This window comes from Prosopis cineraria, unplaced genomic scaffold (assembly GCF_029017545.1).
Source record: "Prosopis cineraria cultivar Desert tree isolate PC_DT_omini unplaced genomic scaffold, ASM2901754v1 PC12, whole genome shotgun sequence".
In the NCBI taxonomy this organism is placed as follows: domain Eukaryota; kingdom Viridiplantae; phylum Streptophyta; class Magnoliopsida; order Fabales; family Fabaceae; genus Prosopis; species Prosopis cineraria.
In genome coordinates this window covers 33912740-33937411 of record NW_026555343.1, presented here as the reverse complement: position 1 = coordinate 33937411, position 24672 = coordinate 33912740, and the positions used below count along the sequence as shown (strand labels likewise).

Below are 24672 nucleotides of genomic sequence, written 5' to 3'. Positions count from 1 at the left end.
AATATTTTTCTTGACAAAAAAGGTGCTGGATGACAGACGGTAATCTCAACGAGAGGAATGCCCCCTCAACGTTTTCTCACGGCAACTTCCTCTGCTTCACATTACATCAACTTCATCCATAGCACTGTGCAAATACCTGTACACAACCTTTCAATTACGCACACTTGTTCTAAACAGCACCAAAGTAAGCACCTTTTGTTCTTCAACATTTTTTTTTCCTCAGTGTCAACTCTTTTCTTCTCCCAGTGAAGCTCTTATTATTTATCCTATGCTTGTCTGCTCCTTTCTACATTGCTTCTACCTTGAATTCAGATGGGCTGATTCTATTGTCACTCCTCAACCACTGGACTTCTGTGCCTCCTTCTTTGAAGTCCAGCTGGAAGTCCTCTGATTCTACTCCTTGTTCTTGGATAGGAATAAAATGCGACCGCTACAACAACTTGGTCTTCCTAAACCTCACTGCATCTCAGATTTTTGGACCGCTTGGGACAGAAATTGGACAGTTGACTCACTTGCAGAACTTTTCGTTGGCAATAAATGGTTTCTCAGGAACAATACCCCCAGAGTTAGGCAATTGTAGTCTGCTTGAGTATATTGATCTTTCTAAGAATCAATTGTCTGGAAAAATGCCTCCAGAAATTGGAAACTGCAAATCTTTGAAGTCGTTACGTTTATATTCCAATCAACTACAGGGAGCCATTCCAAATAAGTTGGGAAGACTAAGTAAATTGGAGGACCTTGAATTGTAGACCAACCATTTGACAGGTGAAATTCCACTTACCATTTGGAAGATTCAGAGTCTCAAGCATGTCCTTCTTCAGGATAATAACCTCACGGGGAAATTATCTTCTGAGTTGACAGAGCTCAAGCATCTGAAAAATATCTCATTGTCTGACAATCAATTCTTTGGACCAATTCCTCAAGGTTGGGAATCAATAGCAGTTTAGTGATGCTGAGATTGATGAATAATACGTTCACTGGTAACATCCCGCCAAATCTTTGTTTTGGAAAGCAACCGCGCACTCTGTATTTAGGTCTTAATCAACTTCAAGGGGGGGCATACCTCAAGATTTGGGAAAGTGTGCAACTCTTACACGGTTGGTTCTCAATGACAATAATCTTTCAGGGTCTATTCCTAAATTTGAAGGTAATCAGAATCTTTTAGTCATAGACATTGGCAAGAACAACATCAGTGGAGTAATTCCATCAAGTTTGGGAAACTGTACAAATCTTATTGGTTTAATTTTGTCCATGAATAACATTATAGGTCTTATACCCTCAGAGCTGGGAAACCTCGTGAAACTTCAAGCTTTGAATATTGCTCACAATAACCTCGAAGGTATTTTGCCACCGGAACTGTCATACTGTACTCAAATGTGGACATTTCATGTGGGATATAATTTTCTTAACGGTTCATTCCCGTCAAGCATGAGGAGCTGGACTAGGATAAACAGATTGATTTTAAGAGAGAATCATTTCAGTGGGTTTTTCCCATATTTCTTCTCAGGTTATACTCAGCTTCTCGAGCTACAACTTGGTGGAAATATGATCCAAGGAACAATTCCTGCATCAATTGGATCATTGGTTCACTTGTATGAGTTGAATCTGAGCGCTAACAAATTAACAGGTGGGATCCCCGAAGACATTGGGAAGTTGAAAATGCTAGAAAGTCTAGATATATCCCTGAACAGTTTGACAGAGAGCATACAAGTTCTTGGCGAATTTGTTTCATTAACAGAAGTCAATATATCTTACAACTCATTCTTCGGTCCTTTACCAGAATGGAAGATTCAACGACTGAATTTATCTCCATCATCATTCTTGGGCAATCTTGGCCTTTGTGTTAGTTGTTCGACTTCAGATGGCCTGAGGTGCTTAAAAACTAGCCATTTGAAGCAATGCGCCACTAATTCAACTGACCAAGAAGGCAACAAACATTCGAATTTAGTAGTACTTGGACTAATGATTTTTGCCATATTCTTGTCATCTACCATTTTCCTGTCATGTGTAATTTACCTATGATTTGTCATTTACATCCGGCAGTTTGGTCTAATATCTTATATGGAGGTCAATGTTAATTGTGAAGAGAAAGAGGCTTTGTTTTCAAATCACGAGAGGGGTTTTAGAATTATTGACCTAATAGATGCTGCAGATTTTCTACATGATCGATATATAATTGGTGGAGGAGGGCATGGGATTGTTTATAAAGCTGAACTTGGTGTTGGAGTTTTTGCTATTAAGGTTAAACTTGCACGGAGCAATAGGAGGAAATTGAACTTGTTCAGAGAAATTGAGATGACTAAGAACTTCATGCATGAAAATGTGGCAAGATGCCTAGGCTCTTCGACATGTGAAGAATATGGTCTAACCATCAGCAGATGCATGGAAAATGGAAGCCTTCACGATGTTTTGCATGAAAGCAATCCACAAACATGCTTATCTTGGAATGTCCGCTACAAGATTACTATTGGAATTGCAAAAGGACTGGCATATCTCCATCATGACTGCGATCCTCCCATATTACATCGAGACATCAAACCAAAGAATATACTCCTTGACTCTGATATGCATCCTTACATTACTGATTTTGGTATTTCCATTGCTTTGAATCAGTCCTCTACCATGGTACGTATGCGGTCAATGTATCATCTAGGTACCCGTGGGTTTATGGCACCAGGTAAGTCCTCTTTTTCTACAATTGGTAGGTTCCATTAGGTGTAACTAGAGACAAGATGGACTTGAAAGTTTAAGCTCAATCTTGATTTCCTATAACTAGATATTTTAAAAATTTTGGACTAACTTAAAAAAATTATAACTTATTCTATGAAACTCAGATTGAGCTCATTCTAGTCTCTTTTTAAAGTTAAATGAGTCCTCTATATAGGAAAAATTCTAAACTGAACTTTGATTGATCACATTAATGCATTTTACCCGTTTGGCTAAATTGCTCTGATTTTCCCTTTACAACATTTCAGAATTCTTACTTTAACTTTGAAAATTCATATCTTCGACCGTGCTTATCCAAATCAAGTGATCTAGGACTTATTATAAGGCCTTGGGTATCCTCTATAAGAGAAAAATATACCATACGACTTTTGCCTGTCCAATTAGTACAGTTTAATGAATATTCATAACTGCTTAGTTCTTATTCATATTGGATCCAGATTTCTAAGTCCTATCTTGTAAAATTCATATATAGAGTTACTGAACTCCAATTGACATGATCTTAGACTCTTCGGAAGTCTCATGACTTTATATAGACAAAAAGATATGAAATGCTCCCTCCAGTCTTATTTGTAGGACACCTTTTAAAAGTAATTTTTAGTCTAAAGTGTAGGACACTTTGTAATATTTAAATCATTTTTTTAATTTTACCCTTTTTAGATTAACATGAAAGTATTTAATGTAGTTATATCATTATTAAAAGTTAAGGGTAACCAAATAAGCACATCTCATTTTTTTTTTATGATATCAAGAAAAAAAATTAATTTTTTTAAGGTACATGAAACGGTTAAAAGTGTCTTATAATGAAGGTTAGAGAGAGTATTTTTTAAGACTTCTCAATTAATATAGTTTATGTAATGTTTATGTAATAACTCAGAAAGTTTAAGTAAAATTAAAATGTAAAATAATATATTTTAATTATATTTATATTAAGTTTGAAAATATTTTGACGAAAAGCATTGTTGGTTTAGTGAGAGTTGCATTGATACTTTACGTATCAAGTCGTTGCAAAAGAAAGATTTTTAATTTGATTTTAGTTTTGCAAAATTACCAGAATGCCCCTCCTTTTAAAATAAAAGTAATGCACCAGATTTTTCCTCATTCCTCTTCCTTTTTGTCGGCTGCAACGAGGGGGAGAGAGATGGGGAGTGGTTCCAGAAATTTCTTCCCCATCTTTGATCGTCCGTCGCCGGTGAACTTGGGTGCATTGTCCGCCGCCACGGTAGGTGTTAGGGAGCTTGCAAATCCTCCGCTGTTCCTCCTCTATTTGTGTAGCAGCTGTGAGCGTTGATGCCATCCTTCTTCTTTCTCTTCTCTGCTGTCAGCTTGGTTAAGCACCGAAGGTACATCTGTCACTTGGGCGTGCGTTTCTCTTTCCCTTTGTGCCGCCGACATTCCTCTTCTTCTTCTTCTCCTCTTTCCTTCTTCCGTACTTGACGTTCGGCCCTTCCCCTGTTCGGTGTTGCAGAGCCTTCTTTCCTCCTCCCTGCTAGCACACCCAGAACCTTCTCCTCCTTGTTTCTACAATAGTTGAAGTAAGGATCTTGGAGTCTCTTCTCCTTTGCTGTTGCTGCGCGTGTTTGAAGGCTGGCTGTTCCTCTGTGTGCGTTTTGCTGTTGCTGTGCGTGTTTGATGGCTGGCTGTTCCTCTGTGTGCGTTTTACTGTTGCTGTGTGCGTTTGATGGCTGGCTGTTCCTCTGTGCGCGTTTTGCTGTTGCTGTACATGTTTTATGCTGGTTGTTGCTCTGTATGTTTTGCTGTTGCTGTTTGTGTTTTTATGGTTGGGGGGGATTTGAGTAAAATGAAATTTGAAGTTTAAGAAAACTTGGATTTGGTTAAAAACTGAATTGATTTAGGTTGTTGTCATTGGAGATAAATATAAATATGAATTTGGTTTTGCCTTTGAAGTTAAAGCTAAATTTTTGTATGCTAAAGGATGGGATTTGAGAGTGTTGATTAATATAAATATTGATACTTGAAAAATTTTGGAAAGTACATTACAGAGGAAGAAGCTTAGTGTTGGTTTGAATTTTAATGCATATGAGATGTCCGGTAAAATGCTTGAAAGGAAGTCGGAATTAGAAATAGAGATGTTTGAGAACAATGAAGATAAGGATTGCTTGTGCTATTTCTTCGAAATTTTTGACAGTGGAGTTGTAGGAAGTCCAATAAAATCCTATTATATGTTATAAGGAGATTGGAAGAGAAGAGAAGAGAACTTGACATCATGATTTAATCGATAGTATTTGCAAGGTATTTGGAATAATACTTGCTAGAAGAATCTGACATATTATGACAAGATTCTTGTGATAGTTGTATTGTTGGTTAAAATGTTACAGAAGACACTTTATAATGAAAATTGAGATAGAAATTAGAGATTTGTGGAATAGATAATTTGATGGATAATTCAAGAACTAGATTGCCATTGATCTGTTAGTTTTTGAAATTTCTAAAGAATAATTATGCAATGTTCGGAAAAAAAATATAATAAAAAAAAATCTATCTACTGTTATCGTTGAATAAATTTAGGTTGTATATTTTGGATTTGCAAAGTGTATATAAGAGAATGATTATAGTATTATTTGGACAATAGGAATTTAAGGATCTCGAGTTGTTGCAAAAAGGGCTAATTTGGAAGTTAGCGATATGCTTGAAAATCTATCAGGTAAGTGGATAGCGTCCTAATTGATTTTTTATTTCCAATCAAAATTTTCTTTACTAAAATACTACGTTTTTCTGGAAATCATTTTAATAGCATTAATGTGATTATTGGATATTTGTTGATTAACATTTCTTTATTTTGAGAAATTTGTTTTACCAAATTTAAAATGTTATTTGATCAATTAAGTCAAGTTTGAACTTTAATTATGAGATTTTTATTTTATCAAATATTAGATTGATACAGAGAATGATTCATGTGAGTTCGACGTTGAAAATTTTTTTTATTCAATAAATACAAGCATGATCATCAGATATGAAATTTGATTCTAGCAAGTTTTAATGCTTAAAAGTATTCATGCGAGTTTGATTTTGAAAATGAGAACTGTATCTTGAAAGTGATGATTTTTTAGCATGTTTAAAAATGATTTTAAAAAAGGACTTTACATAAAACAATGGTTGCTAACGACAATTCCGTTAGCCCTTGGCGCGTCATGGTACACCTAGCTAGCAGGGTGTTTATAGGAGGTGCTAGCCTCGTGCGATGGCAACGTGCGTGGAACGGAGGGATGGTTATTCGTGAGCATTGTACTCACTTTTGTTTCGTGGCTTCAAGCTGTGTTTGGTTAGCATTACTCTCGTGGACTATGTGTCCACGTTTGTTTCGTGGCTTCGACTGCGTTTGGTTACCCTCGTGGATTGTGTGTCCACATTTGTTTTCATGGCAAGAGCTGCGTTTGGTTATTTACTCTCGTGAACTATGTGTCTGCGTTTGTTAATTGTTTTAACAAGTCCTTGAAATATGAATTTGATTATTTGATGATTTTACATTTCATTTTTTTATTAGTAAATTATTTATAATTATTTATTTTATTTATTTACTTTCTTGCAATTAAGTGATACTAATATTTGATATGATATTTTATAGTTCAAAATTTTATTTAAACTTTATAAAATTCTTTTATTTTCGAAGTCTATTAAATTTTTATGAGAATCGTTGCCTCTTTGAATTGCATAATTGTTTCAAACTTTTCTTTTATTCATGTTCAATTATTTATTGTTAGGACGTTATTCGCTAGAAAAGATGTTTTGGTCTCAGATGGAATAGTTGAACTCGTGACTCAAGATATCCACTAAGGAGTTTTATTGTTGAATTGAAGCAGAAGAAATAATTTAGTCAAATCCTAATTTGATGAAAATTTGAATTTTATACCTACGTTGGCGTCTAGCCTTAGGTGTTCCACGTAGACTACAGGTAGAATCCTAACATTTCTTTTAAAATTGAATATCTGGTTTAATATTGTAACAATTTTTAATTATGCTATTAGTGTGTTCAACGTATTAATTTTAGAGTTTCTCCGATCACGGCTTAAGGGATGTGAGTTTGTGCCCATATCCCGTGCTGGTCGCACCTGATTTTTGGGTTGTGACAGTTTTTGACTTCCTCATCTGGGCCATGTATTAGATCTAGCTTTTATGCATTGACTTGGAAAAGTCATAACTTGAGCTATAGGGACCCAATTAATATGATCTAACCTTTATAGAAATCTTATGCAGTTTTTCATAATTTAAAATTATTAAACAGGATGTTGTATGTCTCAATTGATACATTTTAATTAGTAAAAGAAACTCTGTACATAATGTTGGTGGTACCAGCAATATAGACATGAACGACGAGCTGATTGAGTCATGTCTAGAAGGACACTGTTCTTAAAAACTATTCCGGCACACCGAGACGACGGACCAGAAGTTTCTCAGGATTAAACAAGCACTCTCTGCAGGAGTAAGGAACCAGAATAGCAGGAACTAAAAATGCACTTAGATGAACAACACAGCAGAAGCTAGAGGGAGGAGAGAATTGCCTCAAAAACTCAAGAGGCTGGTGAGTTTTTTTGTCCGCCCCTATGGCTATATATAGCCCGAAGACGGAGACATGGATATTGGCTCATAATCACCGAATTAAAGGCTCAGTTACACTCATAAAACACATTTAAACACCTGTTTGGACACGTTGGGGGTTACGCAGACGTAAAACACATTTAAGCTCTCGTCTGGAAACGTTGGGGAGATAAATACGTTTATAAAATTAATCTGGTTAATGGTAAAAGAAGTTCACGGTTTGATTTTAAACTCCAAATAGCCAAAAGCTGAGATTTTTCGATAAGCAAAAAATAATTTATTTATTTATTTTGTAAAAATAATCCGGTAAAAGGAACTCAATGTCTCTTGAAGAGTTGGCTTGTTTCATGCGCGCAAGCTCACTTCTCCTTTAAGTTCATTTTACTAGCTCACTTCATTCCTTAGTGTTTATACACTAGGAGAGTCTTTCATTTACTCACTGTCGGACTTTTGACACACACACACAACAATCCCCTACATATGTCAAGAGGATTTATTTTCATCTGAGCTATTCACACGGAGGATAATCATTTGAATTTGGTGTCTGTCGACTTAAACCAAACTTAGACTAATAAAACTTAACACATAGAAAAGTCGGTGTAACTTTGTTATTGAACCAACAAATCTTGAGCGTGTATTAAAGGTTTTATTAATCGAATTATACCCCCCAGTTTCTGCTGTTAACTACGATTTTTCATGTTATCGGTTATGTGCACGCTTGGTTTTAACAAATGCTCTAGAGATTTTATCACGATCTCATAAGAGCGGTCACACTCCACATTTGTATCGGTGTTTTCATCAAGTGTATCTACAATGAATACACCATCCATGAGGACTATAAAAACATTAAGAGCTTTCGCTTAGCTTTCGTTCAATGCATTCTAGCATTTTCTCAAGCCATAGGAATGGACAAAAATTCAGTGCTAGCAGAACTAACAAGTGACTTGTTTTTACCCATTGAACCTTCTTCATGGAATTTTCAATCACAAAGGTTGGGTTGTCATCACTGTTAATTTCAAACAAGCTTAAGTCTCATTCCCCTTGATGTTTCAATAATAAATTTCTTCCCTAAGGGTTTAGTTAACGGATCCGTCAGATTTAACTCTGATCTTACATAATCGATTGAGATGGCCCCATTTTTGAGCAGCTGCCTTATAATATTATGTTTCAATCGAATATGTCTACTTTTACCATTGAAGATCTTATTTTTAGCCATTGTTATTGCAGACTGGCTATCACAATGTAAAGACACTAATGATGTGGGCTTTTCACTTATTGGAATACTTGTTAAGAAGTTTTTCAACCACTCAATCTTAGTTCCAGCCAGTTCCATGGCAATAAATTTAGAATCCCTTAAGGATTTTATGTTGATTGTCTGTTTCGTAGACTTTTAGGTTATTGCACCACCACCAAGAGTGAGTATATAACTACTAGTGGATTTTGTCTCTTTTGAATTCGAAATTCAGTTAACATCATTGTATCCCTCCAATACAGTAGGAAATCTACTATACAATATACCATAATTTATGGTACCTCTCAAATATCTCAAGACTTTTATCAGAGCCTTCCAGTGTTTATTGCCTGGACAGTGGGTTTATCTATTCAATTTGCCTACAGCATAAGCTATATTAGGTCTAGTAAAATTCATCAAATGCAATAGACTTCTAATAATCTATGCATACTCAGATTGAGCAACTGGGTCATCCTTGTGCTTTTTTAATTGCACACTTGAATCATAAGGAACATTTAGAGGAGCATCTTCAATATATCCAAACCTTTTAAGAATTTTTTCAACATAATGTTCTTGGGAAAGCAAAATTTCATTTTCATTCCTTATGATTTTTACACCCAAGATTACCTTGACTTCACCCATATCTTTCATATCAAAATTTAAAGAAAGAAAATTTTTTATTTCATTAACAACACACATACTAGAGCCAAAAATTAGCATGTGATCCATATGCAAGCATATAATCACACAATCATTATTCAAGAGCCATCGTGATGGTCAATCCGGGTTTGAGAGTTGATGGACCTTGGAATTTGCATTGAGTCCCCTTTCAACCTCCAATTAGAAGTGGTGCGAGCTGTTAGACTTATAAGTCATTAAGCACCAAGTTTTGTATAAACATATCTTTCTACTTCAACAGTAGAGAATTCATCAATTGTCAAAACTTGATCAAGTTTCCCATGCCGTTGCTTAGGCGCTTGTTTTAAGCCATACAAAGACTTAACAAGTTTACAAACTTTATTTTCTTGCCCAAGAATCACACATCCCTCAGGCTGTACCATGTAAATTTTTTCTTTCAAATCACCATTTAAAAATGTCGTTTTAACATTTATTTGGTGAACAAAAAGCTTGTAAATTGAAGCCAAAGCAATAAGAACTCTTATAGAAGAAACTCTATTCACAGGAGAAAATGTGTTAAAATAATCTATATTTTTCTTTTGAGTAAAACCCTTGACCACAAGTGTTGCTTTATATTTATCAATTGAACCATTCAGAAAATATTTTTTCTTAAAAATTCATTTACACCCAATAGCCTTAGCTTCTTGGGGCAAATCTGCTAAAACTCAAGTTTTATTTTTCCTTAAAGAATCAATTTCAATTTCAATTGTTTCTTTTCAAAATTTGGCATCAGGAGAAGAAATAGTTTCATAAAAATTTAACGATTCATCTTACACTTGTGTAAAAATCATTTCCAAAATTTGTTTCTTTTTTTTGCCTTTGACTTCTCCTTAAAACCAAATCCTCATTTAAATTTTATTCAAATTTTAAATTTTCAACAAGTTTAGAAACATGCTCAATTTTTAAGGGAAAAATATGTTTAAGAAATTCGACATCCTTAGTCTCTACAATTGTGTTTTGGTCTAAAATATCACTTTTTAAAACTAAAAAGCGATAAGTTGTACTTTGTTCAGCATAAACTATAAACAGACAATTAGAAGTTTTAGAACCAATTTTTTTCTTTTTAGAATCAAGCAATAAAACTTTTGCAAGGTACCCCCACACTTTCAAATATTTTAAATTTGGGGAAACCCTTTCCATAACTCATAAGGTGTTTTCTTTGTTTTCTTATAAGGTATTGTATTTTGTAAAAAACATGTAGACAAAATAGTTTCACCTCACAAATTATCAGGCGCAGAAGAACTCACAAGCAAAGCATTCATCATTTCTTTTAATGTTCTATTTTTCTTTTTTGCAACACCATTAGACTCGAAAGAATAAGGAGGTGTTATCTCATGTATAATTCTTTCTTTTTCACAAAAATCATTCAACAAAACATATTCTCCACTTCTATTAGATCTAACCCTTTTAATTTTTTTGTCTAACTGATTCTCCACCTTTGCTTTATATAAAAAAATTTTCAAAGGCCTCATCTTTGTTTCTTAACAAGTATACCTTAGTATATCTTGAAAATTCATCAATAAAAGTGATATAATATTTTTTACCACCTTTAGTTGTGGTTTGTTCTAAATCACCTAAATCAGTGTGAATTAAAGACAGTAATTCAGATTTTCTTTGACCAGAAAAATAAGGTTTTTTATTTTGTTTAGTTTCTGTACATACTTCACATTTTTCAAAAACATTGTTTTTAATTTCAAAAAGTAGTCCAAGTTGTCGCATCCTAGTTATATAACCTTTACTAGCATGATCTAGTTTATCATGCCATAGATCAAATGAATCAATCATATAAACAGGCATATACTTAAAAGATTTAGTCTTATTCATTTCATCAACATTCAAAACAAATAGTCCCTGATTACAATACTATTTGCCTACAAATACATTATTTTTTGTCATTACAATCTTGTCAGATTCAAATGACACTTTAACTCCACCTTTCCTTAAAAGAGTAACTGACACTAAGTTTGTTCTAACTTCAGGCACATGCAGAACATCATTCGGAGTCCGAGTCTTTCCTGATGTGAGCTTTAAGACCACTTTCCCTTTTCCTTGAACTTTGGCAGTTCGGGAATCAGCAAGGTAAATATGGTCTTCCCTTTTCTTTACAGGATCATAGGAGGTAAGCATCTCCTAGCTAGCACATATGTTCCTGGTAGCCCCAGAGTCTACCACCCATTTCTTCACATCAGAAATCAAGAGAGCTTGTGACACCACTGCAACAATGATGTCATCATCACTATCACCAACTCGTTGTATCAAATTTACATTGGGCTTACGAGGCTTATCACGGTTCGCTCTCTTCCTACATTGTGCTGCATAGTGTCCTGGTTTACCATAAACAAAACAGTCTCATTTTTTCTTAAAAGAGGGGTTAGAAGCATTGGGTTTGTAATCAAATTTTCTATTCTTTTTGTCTTTGGTTTTAGGGTCATAACTCTTGTTGTGAGGCTTTGTCTCCACCAGGTTGGCTTTGGATGTCATCTCTCTGGTTTGAGCTGCACATACTACCTTGTGGTTGGTGTCTTCGATGATGATGTGAGTGATCAAGTCAGTCAAGGACAGCTACTTTTGTTTGTGTTTTAGCTGCTACTTGTAATCATCCCATGATTTTGGCAGCTTCTAAATCAGGATCCCAGCAATGAACTCGTCTGGAAGGTTGATGTTTTCAGCACCAAGCTCCTCTAGTAGCTTATGATATTCATTGATTTGCTCCTTCACATCCTTGTTCTCGGTCATCTCCCATTTGTAGTAGTTTTTCACAACGAACTTTTGTTTGCTAGCATCATTTGCAGTGTACTTTGTCACCAAGGACTCTTATATCTTACAAGCTTCTTTGTAGATACAATAGACATCGAACAAATCATTAGATAAAGTGCTAATGATAATGTGTCGGCATACCTTGTTTGCATGAGTCCATGCAACTCTTCGAGCTTGATCAGTATCAGCAGCAGGCTCGGATTGAGCAAGAGCAGCGGCCACACCATGCATGTCAAGAATGGTGAAGACTCGTTCTTGCCAGCGTTTGAAATTCTTGTTGTCAAAGACTTCTATCTTCAATATGGTCGGGAATGGCCTCGGCAAGGGGACAGCAACAGCGGCAGGGATGTACTGATCTCTAGTTGAACCACTGGGTACACCTTTGAGGATGACATTCTTAGCACTGTTAGACACCATTCAATCTGATTAGTTCTTAAGATTGTTGGCGGTATAGACGTGAACGATAAGCCGCTTGAGTCATGTCCGAAAGGACACTGTTCTTAAGAACTATTTCGGCACACTGAGACGACGGACCAATAGTTCCATAGGATTAAACAAGTACTTCCTATAGGAGCAAGGAACCAGAATAGCCGAAACTAAAAATGAACTCAGATGAACAACATAACAGAAGTTAGAGGGAGGAGAGAATTGCTCGAAAAACTCAAGAGGATGGTGAGTTGCTTTGCCTGCACCCATGGCTATATATAGCCCGAAGATGGAGACATGAATGTTGGCTCATAATCACCGGATTAAAGGCTCGGTTACACTCTCATAAAACACGTTTAAATACCTGTCTAGATATGTTAGGGGGTTATGCAGATGTAAAACACATTTAAGCTCTTGCCTGGAAATGTTGGGGAGACAAATATGTTTACAAAATTAATCTGGTCTGGTTAATGGTAAAAAACGTTCATGATTTGATTTTAAACTCCAGATAGCCAAAAACTGAGATTTTTCGATAAGCAAAAAAATAATTATTTATTTATTTTGTAAAAATAATTCGGTAAAAGGAACTCAATGCCTCTTGAACTCATGCGTAGGGGGGAAAATTGGCTAATTTCAACTGCAATTGCCTTGAGTTAATCTGTTTCATGCGCATGAGCTCACTTTTTCTTTAAATCCATTTTACTAACTCACTTCATTCCTTAGTATTTATACACTAAGAGAGTCCTTTATTTAGTCAATGTGGGACTTTTGATACACACATGACACATAAGACGTCACTTGCTACAGATTCCCTTCTCTATCTTGTGAAATTCATAACTTAAGTTCTATAACTCCAAGTTCACGCTCGCAACCAGAATTTCAACAATAACTAGCTCACATAATCAACATAAATAACTCAAGCATAACCAATGTGATCAAAAGTAAAATATAAGCTTGCTACCTTATTAGTTTCCTCTAGCTTGAGATAATCTTAGTTTCCTTCCTTTTTCTTAGTTTGGGTCCCTTCTTCTGATTCTACTTTTCTGCCTCCCATTATTCTCTAACTTTCCCTTACTCGCGCTCTTTTTAAGTGTCGGACATGTAGAGAAAATGCAAGAGCAAAGCTAATGCACTCATATATATAAAAGCATGTTGAAGAAGGAAATGGTTTGGTCGTTTATTAGACCAATTATAATTTTAGTTGGAAGAAATTCTCAGCTGCTGCGATCTAATTGAATTCTCCTCATTATCATTCTTATTGAATGCCACCTAATACAATTATCCACTTACTCAATTTAACTTTATATAACTGGATGGCTCATGGCTTGTTTTAATTTATTTGATCTTTTTCTTATGTCTAGATTGACATAAGATTGATTCAAGGGGATAAGAGAAACGTATTTCGGTGGAGTTTCTAAGATGCCACCTAATAAATCTTAAACCAATCTAATCCAAAGTGCTGCCAGATGTTTGCAAGTCTAAATATGTGTTTCTTTACCATTTTTAATATCAATTTCCTTGCCACACAATAATCTGTTGCTTCTCTCCAATGCCACAATTTTAACTAATTAAGTCAAGTTGCATGGCCCAAATAGTCATAACAAGTTAGTTTGAGAGAAAATTTACGTGCTAACTTGTTCATTATTCTTATTTACTTTTGTTTGAATTATTTCTTCACTTTCTGATGTACTATTCGGCCATTGAATTGGAAAATAGATAGCATATTCTCAAGTACATCAGCATATAGCATTAAACTCAATCTAAGGTTAATTTTGGAAATTCCCAATTACGATTAATACATTTCCTTTCCTCTTAATTTTGTCGTCCAATTCCCACTTATTCATAGCTTAATGTTTTAAATTTATCCTTTGAATTAGAAGTGGGAAATATGTCTCTTTAACTTTATCTTATATTAGGTTATTTATTTTTTTCCTCCTGTAAATACATGGTAAATTTCAATAACCATAAATTAACCCGTTTGAATAAATATTAATGAATATTTATCATCTCCAATTTTGTACTTCTCCTTATTGATGCCCTAAGAATATAACTTATACCAATCTATTATGATTAAGGTCTTCCCTAATCCACCCAATAACTTAGGGTGTCATTGGTTAAAACCAAGAATCTTTAAAATTTAGTCCATTCTTAATTGATTTTCTTTTCCTTAATTTTTCTTTATATTCTTAGGCATCTCTAAAAATTTTATGGAGCATTTTCTGTGTCCCCTCCTATCGTAATTTATAAGTCAATAAATTATATATATAATAACTGGACATAGATCAATTTCTAAAAATTTTATAATTGTCGAGATTGCTCTTTTCTCTTCACTTATCTTGAGTATATTTCTGATTCATCTTTTAGCTCCTTTCTAACTGGAAAAAATAGCATACTAATCCAAACTTGCCTGCACCTACAAGCACTTTGGTCTAAATTTTGGGATCTTACAAATTACTAGTCCTTTAATTACCATAAAACAAATGAAAATATCAAAAGTATAATTTCTCTTACAATCTACTATGTTTAAATTGTCTTATGATAGAGATTGCATGTCTGATAGTGCCCGGCTGTGAGATTGATGCATACAGCTATGGGGTAGTTTTGCTAGAGCTGATAACGAGAAAGAAAGTATTGGATTCCTCATTTATGGAAGTGGAAACGACCTTAGTAGGGTGGTTTAAATCTATATGGAGGAGAACAACTGAACTTGAAGAGATTGTTGATTCAAGCCTTGCTAGGGAGCTTTCAGATTTAAATGTAAAGGTGCAAGTTATCAAAGTGCTTTTGGTGGTCTTGATATGCACTGAGGCAGCTCCAGGAAAGAGACTGAAGATGAGAGATGTAGTTGAGTTCTTTGAGGCACCCACTGATCCAGGTAGGAGTTGTGTCCACTTGACAATGACAAGTGTTATATTAATATCCATGAAGTCATGCTCAAAATAAGTGTTGAGTTATACTACATGACAGTGTAGAATGTATTCATATTGTTACAGATTGATGAAGTATATGTTAACTGACACAAATCTTACCCGAATGCTTAATATCATTTCTTCCCGAATGCTTAATATCATTTCTTAAGGACTTGGCAGTTCTGTATGGAAGTCACAGAAGTAATTTGTTACTATATCATTATCTAGTTAGTTAGTGGGATCTATATCTTTATCTCTTCCTGGTTATAGAATTCTACACAGCATCTATATTCTCATTTTTCTGTGATCATGGTTCCTTTCTTCCTTAATTAGTCGTTACACCTTAGCTTTGTTTTTTTCAACTGGACTAGTCTTGAACATATCACTATGTTTCATCTAAGGAAAGCAGTTGAAAAGGCTGAGTTACTTATGTGCTTGTCTAATTTACTCAGGAATTTTTGTTCAGCATGACAAAGCATTTCATTTAGGGAGTTCTCTTGCATCTGCTTCGGCCTCTATATTTTTTCAGGTAATTTAATTTTCCAGACAAGACTAGAATCACAATAGCTAGTTTTTGAAAGATCCATGTTTGTTTGTTACCGAGTATTTATTATAAGAGTGCTCACAACCACATATTAAATACTTATTATTTATCTTAATTTCACTGCTTGCAGATGAATTCAAAAATTCCAATAAGTACTTAAGTAGGGTTTTAATGTGGGTGGATTATGTAGATAGTATTTTTTCAGAACCAGCTCTTTGATTTCATATGGGTGTATTTAAAAAAAAAAAAGGGCAGAAACAGCAAGTCCCTTGACAGCGAAAACTCAAGGTAGAGCTCACAAGAAAAAAATGAATAGGCTGAGCATGAGGAGACTGAGGTCATTGTGAAGCCTATGCTGGATCTGGATGTTATCCCATTTTTCCCCACCAGGAAGTTTTCCAACCTGTTATGAATGCTCTCTCCACACACACACACACACACATTAGCACCAGATTTTGACAAGTGAGATTTGATGATAATAGCACTATAGTAGTTTTGTTGATAGTATTTTCCTCAGAGTATGAGAAACCACTGTCGAGTCTTCTCTTTCTTTACTTGGTCATTTTCATTAAGCATCCCTCAAATTTTTTATACCAGAAACCATTTTTGCTGCTATCATTCTTCCTTCTTATTTTAAAAGTTTTCTATGTAACTGATCTCGAAGGAGGAAGTCAAGATCACTACCAATAGAGGTTTTTTCCCAATTCTTGGTGAGGTGATGAAGGCTAATGCAAATGAGAACAATCCGAACATTATTGGCAGAGGAACTCATGGAGTTGTTTATAAAGTTCAACAAGGGACATCTCTAGTTTATGCTGTAAAGAAGGTTACATTTGCTGGGAACAAAGGAAAGATCCAAAGCATATTTAGAGAAATTACAATACTTGGAATGATTAAGCACCGGAATCTACTTAGATTGCTAGATTTTCAATTCAAAAAGGACTATTGTCTAATCTTGTACAGTTACATGTCAAATAAAAACCTTCATGAGGTTTTGCATGGAAAGAATCCACTACCACCTGTAGAGTGGAATGTGCGATGTAGGATAGCTGCTGGAATTGCTCATGGATTGGCTTATCTCCATTATGATTGTCATCCTGCCATAGTGCACCGTGCCATCAAGCCAAAAAATATGCTTGTAGATTCTGATATGGAGCCTCATATTGCTGATTTCGGTACTGCCAAACTTTTGGATCAATCTTCTTCAGCATCATCTTCATCTTCACTCGTTCCGAACACATTAGGGTATACAACACCAGGTACCTCGTTTACTTGTATTTTGAATCTTCTCTGTGTTTTTTCCCCCTCCTTTTGAAATGATTGTGAAAAATAACATGTTTCTGTTGGCCCTGACAGAGGATACATGTACAACAGCAAATACAAGGGAGTTTGATGTCTACAGTTATGGGATAGTATTGCTTCAGTTAATAACCAGAAAGAAGGCAATGGATCTATCATTTATGGAGGGAACTGAGATAGGAATTTGGGCTAGAATTCTGTGGGAGGAAACAGGAGACATTCAAAACATTGTTGATTCAAGCCTTGCAGAAGAGAAGAATCCACACGAGACCCACAATGAGAGATGTTATCAAGCAATTAGAAGATATTATTAAAATAAAACACTCTTTTTACTGCTCTTCTGGGAGCTTATGAAATCCAGAATTTTTAAATTTTTATTAGGAAAAAATGTTGTTTGCTATTAATTTCATTAGTAAGATTATAGAATCAATATATATATATATATATATGTATATATATATGTGTAAATATGTGCGCGCGCGCGCTGTATGCAGCTGTTGATATTGCTGTACATGATTTTCAAAAGTCTTCTTGCGTATATATAAAAAGTCAAAGCCATTTAATGCATTTGCACTTGATTTAGATTAAAAAAGAAAAGCCATCGAAATGGCTTTAGATTTTAGAGTTTAAATTTAAATGAGTTAAATAGATGCATGAAGAGCATAAAATTTAAAATTTTTAAATCCTCGTCATAAAAAGACAATTTGACCATGATACTACAACAAAAAAAAAATTATTTACCAATATGTTATACTTTTAAAAATATTTTTTCAAATACTACAAATTTTAAAATTTGGCTTCAATGGCACCAGTTTCAATTCCTCTTTTATGCACGACAGTATTATCAAGCCAAGTTCTGTATGATTTTTTTTTCCCCAAAAAAAGTATAAAACTCGGCTTCTATCAAACCAAATTCTGTACTTACATTAAAATAATAAAATAAAAAATTGACGTGATATATATGGCAGATTATGTCTATTATGATTTCACCTTAACATATGATTATACTCCATAATTTCTCTTCCCTTCCACCCTTGTCGCTAGAGTCAGTAATTCGGGTCAACCTGAACTCGCTCAAAAAATTTAGGGCCGGGTTTGAAAAAAATATAATTTTTTTTATGTTCATGTTTATGAACCCAAATACTCGAATAAAAAAATTTTATTTTTTTAAAATATATAAATATAATTAAATATTAATTAATTTTTTAAGTTTAAGGTTATTATATACTAAAATATTATATATTGAAGTCCTATACATCATTTAAGTATCAAAAAATATATTTTATATTTTTTATAAAATAAAAAATATTATTAATTACACTCATAATTAAGATTATTATTCTATTTCTATTTATAAATCACTCCTAACATTTTCATCCATTTTCATCAAAATCAAGAAAAAAAAACTTACAAATCTCATTAATTTTAAGACAATTAATTAATATTTAATTATATTTTATTGTTTGGGTATGTGGGCAAAATCTCTTAATTATCTTAAATTTTATTGTTCGAATATTTAATTAATATTTTTTAGGAAGTCTCAGCTCTCTTTCGGCCTATGCAAGTAGTGCTGAATATGAAGGGAAGCCTCTGGTAAGTGCAACACCCACATAAACACCAAAAGAAGGCAATGCAAGACTGAACCACAAGTGCCCAAAAATGGAGGAAGGAAATGTGTTAATTGTCTTAAAATTAATGAGATTTGTAAGTTTTTTTCTTGATTCTGATGAAAATATTAGGAGTGATTTATAAATAAAAATAAAATAATACTCTTAATTATGGCTATAACTAATAATTTTTTTATTTTATAAAAAATATAAAATATATTTTTTGATACTTAAGTGCTGTATAGGACTCAAATATATAATATTTTAGTATAAAATAACCTAAAGTTTAAAAAATTAATTAATATTTAATTATATTTTATATATTTTAAAAAATAAATTTTTTTATTTGGATATTTGGGCTAATAGGCATGAACATTAAAAATATTTTTTTAAGCCCGGCCCTCAATTTTTTTGGACGGGTTCAAGTTGACTTGTCAAACTTGACCTAAATTACTGGCTTTAGCGACAAGGGAGGAAGGGAAGAGAAATTATAGAGTACAATCATATATTGCAGTGGAGTCATAGTAGATATAATCTGCCAAGCATGTCACATCAATTTTTTATTTAAATATAAGTACAGAACTTGGCTTGATAGAAGCCAAATTTTATACTTTTCTAAAAAAAAAAATTCATATAGAACTTGGCTTGATAGAAGCCAATTTTTGTATTGTTATGCATAAAAAAAAAAAAGAAACTCGGTGCCATTGAAGCTAAGTTTTAAAATTTGTAATATTTGGAAAAATATTTTTAAAAGTATAGCATATTGATAAATAATTTTTTTGGTTGTAGTATCATGGTCAAATTGCCTCATAAAAGTATTAATCAAATCCTATACAAAATAAACTATGTATAAAAAAATATATTTAATGGATTAAGTATTTTATCTATTAAGTGTGAAATATAATTAATTGATAATAAAACTTTGATAAATGATTTCACAACTCATAAAATGAAATATAAAAATGATATGTAAATTTTACAAGTTACATAATATATGGTAAAAAAAAAAGTTTCAGAAAATATGTCAATACCATGCAAGTATAGGTATCTTTCGATTTTTTTTTTCTTTGGGTCAGAAGTATCTTTAGATTTCATGTTCTAGAAATGTTACCATTGCAGAGACTCAGACGGCTGTTAATTTGAATTGGCATTTGCAAAGCAGCAAAAAAGCAACACGAAAAGGAAAATAAAAAGATAATAAAATAGTACTAGCAGCCACAGTGATGAAACTTTGAAAATGATATTTATATTTTTATTTATTAATATAATTATCTTTTTAGTAAAAAAAATTGAAAATTGTATTTATTTAATCCGCAACGGTCTAGCGGCTTTCTCTTTTCCACTCACAAACCGTGTCCCCTCCCCACATTCCACCTCACACAGCTTCTATGAATATGTAAGATGGATTGTATCTTATCTTTTGCTACTTTATTACTAAAGTGAAGATTAGAAAACAAAGAAAAAGAATAGAAAAAGGCTAAAGAACAGTTCGCTCTCTAGGCTCACAGCGTGACTGTGCTATGATTGTGATTGTTCTAGAGCATCATGTTTCAGTATCTATTCAACTGTTTTTGGTTGTGATTGTGATGAATCCTTACAGTACATTTTCTATTATTGCCCTTTCATTAAAGCCATATTTGATATGGCTCATGTTCAATTTATTCTCATGCAATCTCTGCTATAAGTTTAACTGACTGGATCATCTCTATATCGAAAGCTTTATATTGTGATGAGAAGATTTAAGAGCTAGAGCAAATCTTTCTTCACCTCCATTTAATTTGATTCAAGAGAAATCAAGCTTTTTCATGGGGTTCTCATATCTTCTTCATCTCAAGTTATTCAATAATTTCAAGGGCAAATAATTTTTATCCAAAACGCCTGCCAATAGAAAGCCGATTTATCCACATTGGTGCCATCTAATTCTTTAATTGCTAAATTGCCACGAGTAAACGGATCACTGATTGATCTTTGGAGACACGTGGATAATTAAGATCATATGATTTAAACAAAGAAGACCACATGCCTATGAAGCTCAAATCTTGTTCAATGGTGATAAGTTGAGTAGATTCTTCATTAAAAAAGTGTGTGTGAACACTGTATTTTTTAAAATTTATTAAAAATAAAAATAAATTCAACCAAAAAAATATAAAAATACAAAAATAAAATTTAAACTTTTTTAGGATTATATTTTTAAAACAAAAAAAATTTAATTAATAGGGTTTAATTTTATTGTAGATATTTTTTTTTGCTATTGGTTAGGATTTTATTAGTTCAAAAAAAATATAAAAATATGAAAACAAATTTAATCCTTTTTAGGATTATATTTTTAAAAAATATTTGTTTAATCTAAAATCAGATTTTTAAGCCCCTTAATCTAATTTCAAAAATTTCAAAAATTAATAAACATAATTAAAAAAAAGAAGAATTATTAAAATTAAAATATGTAAACTTAGTTTGGTCTTTCGTGTGTCATGCACGTTCCCGCACAAATAAGAAGATAGAAGAAGTAGAAACAGAAACATAAAAACACTAGCAAAAGAAGAAAACACAACAGAAAAAAGGAAGAGCAGAGAACGCCGGAAAGACCAGACTCGCGTGCACAGAGAAAAACATAGATATGTAGAAGGAGATCAGACGCATGCATGCATAGCAGAGCAGAGCGAGAAAGGTGAAGCACGTAAGCTCTCTCTTCACACGCAAGCTCTTCCCTGTTTCTGCTTTAAAAGGCACGTTAGAACAGAGTAAAAAGGAGAGGAAGAGAAGAGGGAAGAAAGACTAAAAAGAGAGAGAGCCAGAAACGCGAGAGAGAGGCGAAAATAAAGAAGAAAAATGGAGGAAAGAGAGTGCACGAGAAACAGAAGGAAAACTGAAAAAATAGAGCAAAAAAGAGAGAAGAGAAATTGGGGATGGGAGAACAAAGCCAAAGACGAAGAAGGACTAGAGACAAAAAGAAGAGGAAGACCGAGTGAGAGGTGCACGAGCACAAAGACAGGGAGATCGAAAGAAGAAAACAGAGCACAAAGAAAAAGTTCGAAAGAGAGTGAGAGACGAGAAGGAGACTGAGAGTAAGAGAGCATGAAAAAAAAAAAGGAAAAATAGGGCATGAAAAGAAATAAAAACAGAGAGCACAAAGAGAGACTGAAAAAAGAGAGCTAGAGACCAAGAGAAGAGAAACTGAGCGAGAGGGAGATAGAAAAGGAGAATGAGAGAGTACAGACGCAGAAAGGAGAGAGAGACAAAAAAATGGAGAATGAGAGAGCTGGGTTCTGGAGGAGAAGTTTGAGAGAGACAGAGAGGGAGAGTGAGAGAGCACGCAGAGGAGAAAAAACGAGAGAGAGAGAGAGACCGAAAGTGGGGGGTTGAACGAGAGAGGATAGAGAATGAGAGGTTTATGCAAGGAAGAGAATAAGAGAAGATAAATTGAATGAGAAAGAGACAGAGAGGGAGAGTGAGAGAGTACAGACACAGAAAGGAGAGAGAGACGAAAAAAATGGAGAATGAGAGAGCTGGGTTCTGGAGGAGAATCTGAACAGGACCAGCTTTTTGCTCCTGAAGGTGAGAACGAATGAGAAAGAGATAGAGTAGAAGTTGGAGAAAAACAAACAAGAGAAAAACTGGATAGGAGAGAAAGAAGAACCAGAGAGGGCATCGAAGAATTTTGTAAAACTATCTCCCTAAGTCTACCTCTCCTCTGCCTCATAAGCATCTGGTAACATGTTTTTTATTTTCATTTATAATTTTAAAATTATCTTGGATGTTCTGTTCTCTTTTATGCCTTGTCAAGCTATGTGTGGGTTATAATTAATTTTCACAAATTGCAAAATGAAGACATTAAAGTGATTAGTTGCTTTATGTGTGATTCGCCTTACTTCCTTTTAAGTTTATGTGATTGTTGTTTTAAAGGAAGAATGTTGCTGCTTCATTTATTTATTTTTCTTCCTTTTAAATATCTTTGAAACATCAAGCTAATTATCTAAGATTACATGGCCAAGAAAAAAGAAAGAAAGAAATGGTCCACTCCCAATTTGTTGCTCTCGCGAATTTTATGTTCGAATGAATTATTCTTGAATATATGCATCCCTTTGTGCCCATATGGTAAATATAACTATCATTTTTAAATTTTGTCATGTGAGATATGAAGATCCGACTTGTATATTAAAGATAGGTTCTAATAGCTCACTATTGAAATTAACTCTCTTTTTATAATTAATAAAATATTTAAGTATCATGTGAGATTTCAAGAATTTTCGTAGAGAATTAAATTAATCACATTATCGTGTGTGATAATAAATCCTTGTAGATATTGTGATTTTCAATTTATATAGAAGTAAATAAAATAATAAACATTTTTTATAATATTAATTAAGTTAACAAATTTGAATTATAATCACATTTTCTAATTAGATCTTTTAGTCACGTGAGATTTTTAAAACTTCATAGACCTTTAAGATAATCATACTAGCGTGTGAGTCAATAAGGCTTCACAAGTATAACGATTAAGATTTCTATATTTAAAAATATGCGTTGCATAATTACGCATTAAAATATATTTAAAGTGAATATTATTTAATCCTTTTATTGTGAGAGACTTTGAATCCCTGCAAATATTTAGAATAATCTCGTATCGTGTAAATTAATAAGGTTTCGTAGATATGCGAGTAAAACTTATATGTTAATATGGGTTCCAAAAGCCCATCATTAAAATTAACTCTCCTTTTATAATTTAAATTAATAATTTATTTAAGTCTCATGTGAGATTTCAAGAATTTTTGTAAAGACTTAAATTAATCACATTATCATGTAGGATAATAAATCCTCGTAGATGTAGTGATTCTCAATTTTTATAAATAAATAATTTTTGTAAATAATCATATAATACACAATTTAGAAAAATTAATTAATCAAATTAATGTATTTAAGTGGTAATTACATTTACTGATTATATCTTTTAGCCATATGAGATTTTTAAATCTCCGTAGACTTCTAAAATAATTGTATTACCGTATGAGTCAATAAGACTCTGCAGATATAACGATTAAATTTTAAAAAAATATATAAATTATATATTAAATCAATCAAATTAAAAAATCTAATTAAATAAATTTAATTTTTTTATTGTGTGAGATTTTAAAATCTCTGCAGATATTTAGAATAATCATATTACTGTATAAGTCAATAAGGCTTTGTATGTATAACAATTAAGATTTTTAAAAACATATATATATATATATGCTTAAAAAATATATTAAGTTGCTAAATTTTTTTATCATGTGAGATTTTAGAATCTCCGCAGATATATAGAATAATTGTATTACCGTATTAGTCAATAAGACTTTGCAGATATTGTGATTAAATTTTCGATCATAAAATATAAAAATAAATAATATTTCTAAACTTTTTTCTTTCCTTTATTTCAAAATTGAGAAACTAATTAAAATAAAATTACTTTTTGCAATTTAAAACACACTTATCAAATTTTCAGAAATTGTTTTATTTGAAAAATGGTGAATTATTTTTAATTAATTTTTCTTCAAAAAAATATTTTTACTAACAAACTTTTAAGCCCAAACCATGTAGACTTTGATCCCCATTACAGGGTATGTAGGCCTCAGAGTCGGATTCTGAGTCAAGTCCTCCCTCGTAAATAAATAAATATTTTTTACTTAATTCTTATTATTTTTAAATCAAACACATGAATATAAAAGGGATAATTAAAATAATTTTAAAACTATATTAATATAGTACAATAAACTTCAGGTGATCGTTCTCACGAATGGGTGTTGCATCTTCCCCACACTCAACCGACTCCTGAACCTATTCTTTAATTTTACAAACCATCCATATCCTCCTTTAAACAGTTTTTCAAAATTTCCTTCAAAATTTTGGTGACAACTTTTAGTTCTAATCGGTTTTCACTGTGAAGGCCGGAACCTTCACTCA

The 24672-nt window shown here is 33.0% G+C and overlaps 1 protein-coding gene and 2 long non-coding RNA genes across 3 annotated transcripts; all 3 read left to right on the top strand.

The window, feature by feature from the left end:
* Window positions 1-57: 57 nt before the first annotated feature.
* LOC129289270 (receptor-like protein kinase) lies at window positions 58-17600 on the top strand. Its single transcript, XM_054926049.1, has 10 exons — window positions 58-184; window positions 313-669; window positions 766-924; window positions 1127-1358; window positions 1455-1950; window positions 2044-2677; window positions 14916-15248; window positions 15735-15811; window positions 16491-17085; window positions 17183-17600. The coding sequence occupies exons 1-10, from the start codon at window positions 58-60 to the stop codon at window positions 17437-17439; spliced, it is 3267 nt and encodes a 1088-aa protein (XP_054782024.1). The 3' UTR covers window positions 17440-17600.
* On the top strand, window positions 3834-4631 carry LOC129289527 (uncharacterized). Its single transcript, XR_008588146.1, has 2 exons — window positions 3834-4067; window positions 4193-4631. It is a non-coding gene; the product is annotated as an uncharacterized LOC129289527 (long non-coding RNA).
* Window positions 6448-13035, top strand: LOC129289528 (uncharacterized). Its single transcript, XR_008588147.1, has 3 exons — window positions 6448-7264; window positions 11170-11479; window positions 11617-13035. It is a non-coding gene; the product is annotated as an uncharacterized LOC129289528 (long non-coding RNA).
* Window positions 17601-24672: the final 7072 nt, after the last annotated feature.

Coding starts and splice junctions, on each gene's coding strand:
- LOC129289270 (XM_054926049.1), top strand. CDS start 58: ATGCCCCCTCAACGTTTTCTCACGGCAACTTCCTCTGCTTCACATTAC. Junction 15,249..15,734: donor TGAGGCACCCACTGATCCAG/GTAGGAGTTGTG, acceptor TAATTTACTCAG/GAATTTTTGTTCAGCATGAC. Junction 15,812..16,490: donor CGGCCTCTATATTTTTTCAG/GTAATTTAATTT, acceptor CTGATCTCGAAG/GAGGAAGTCAAGATCACTAC.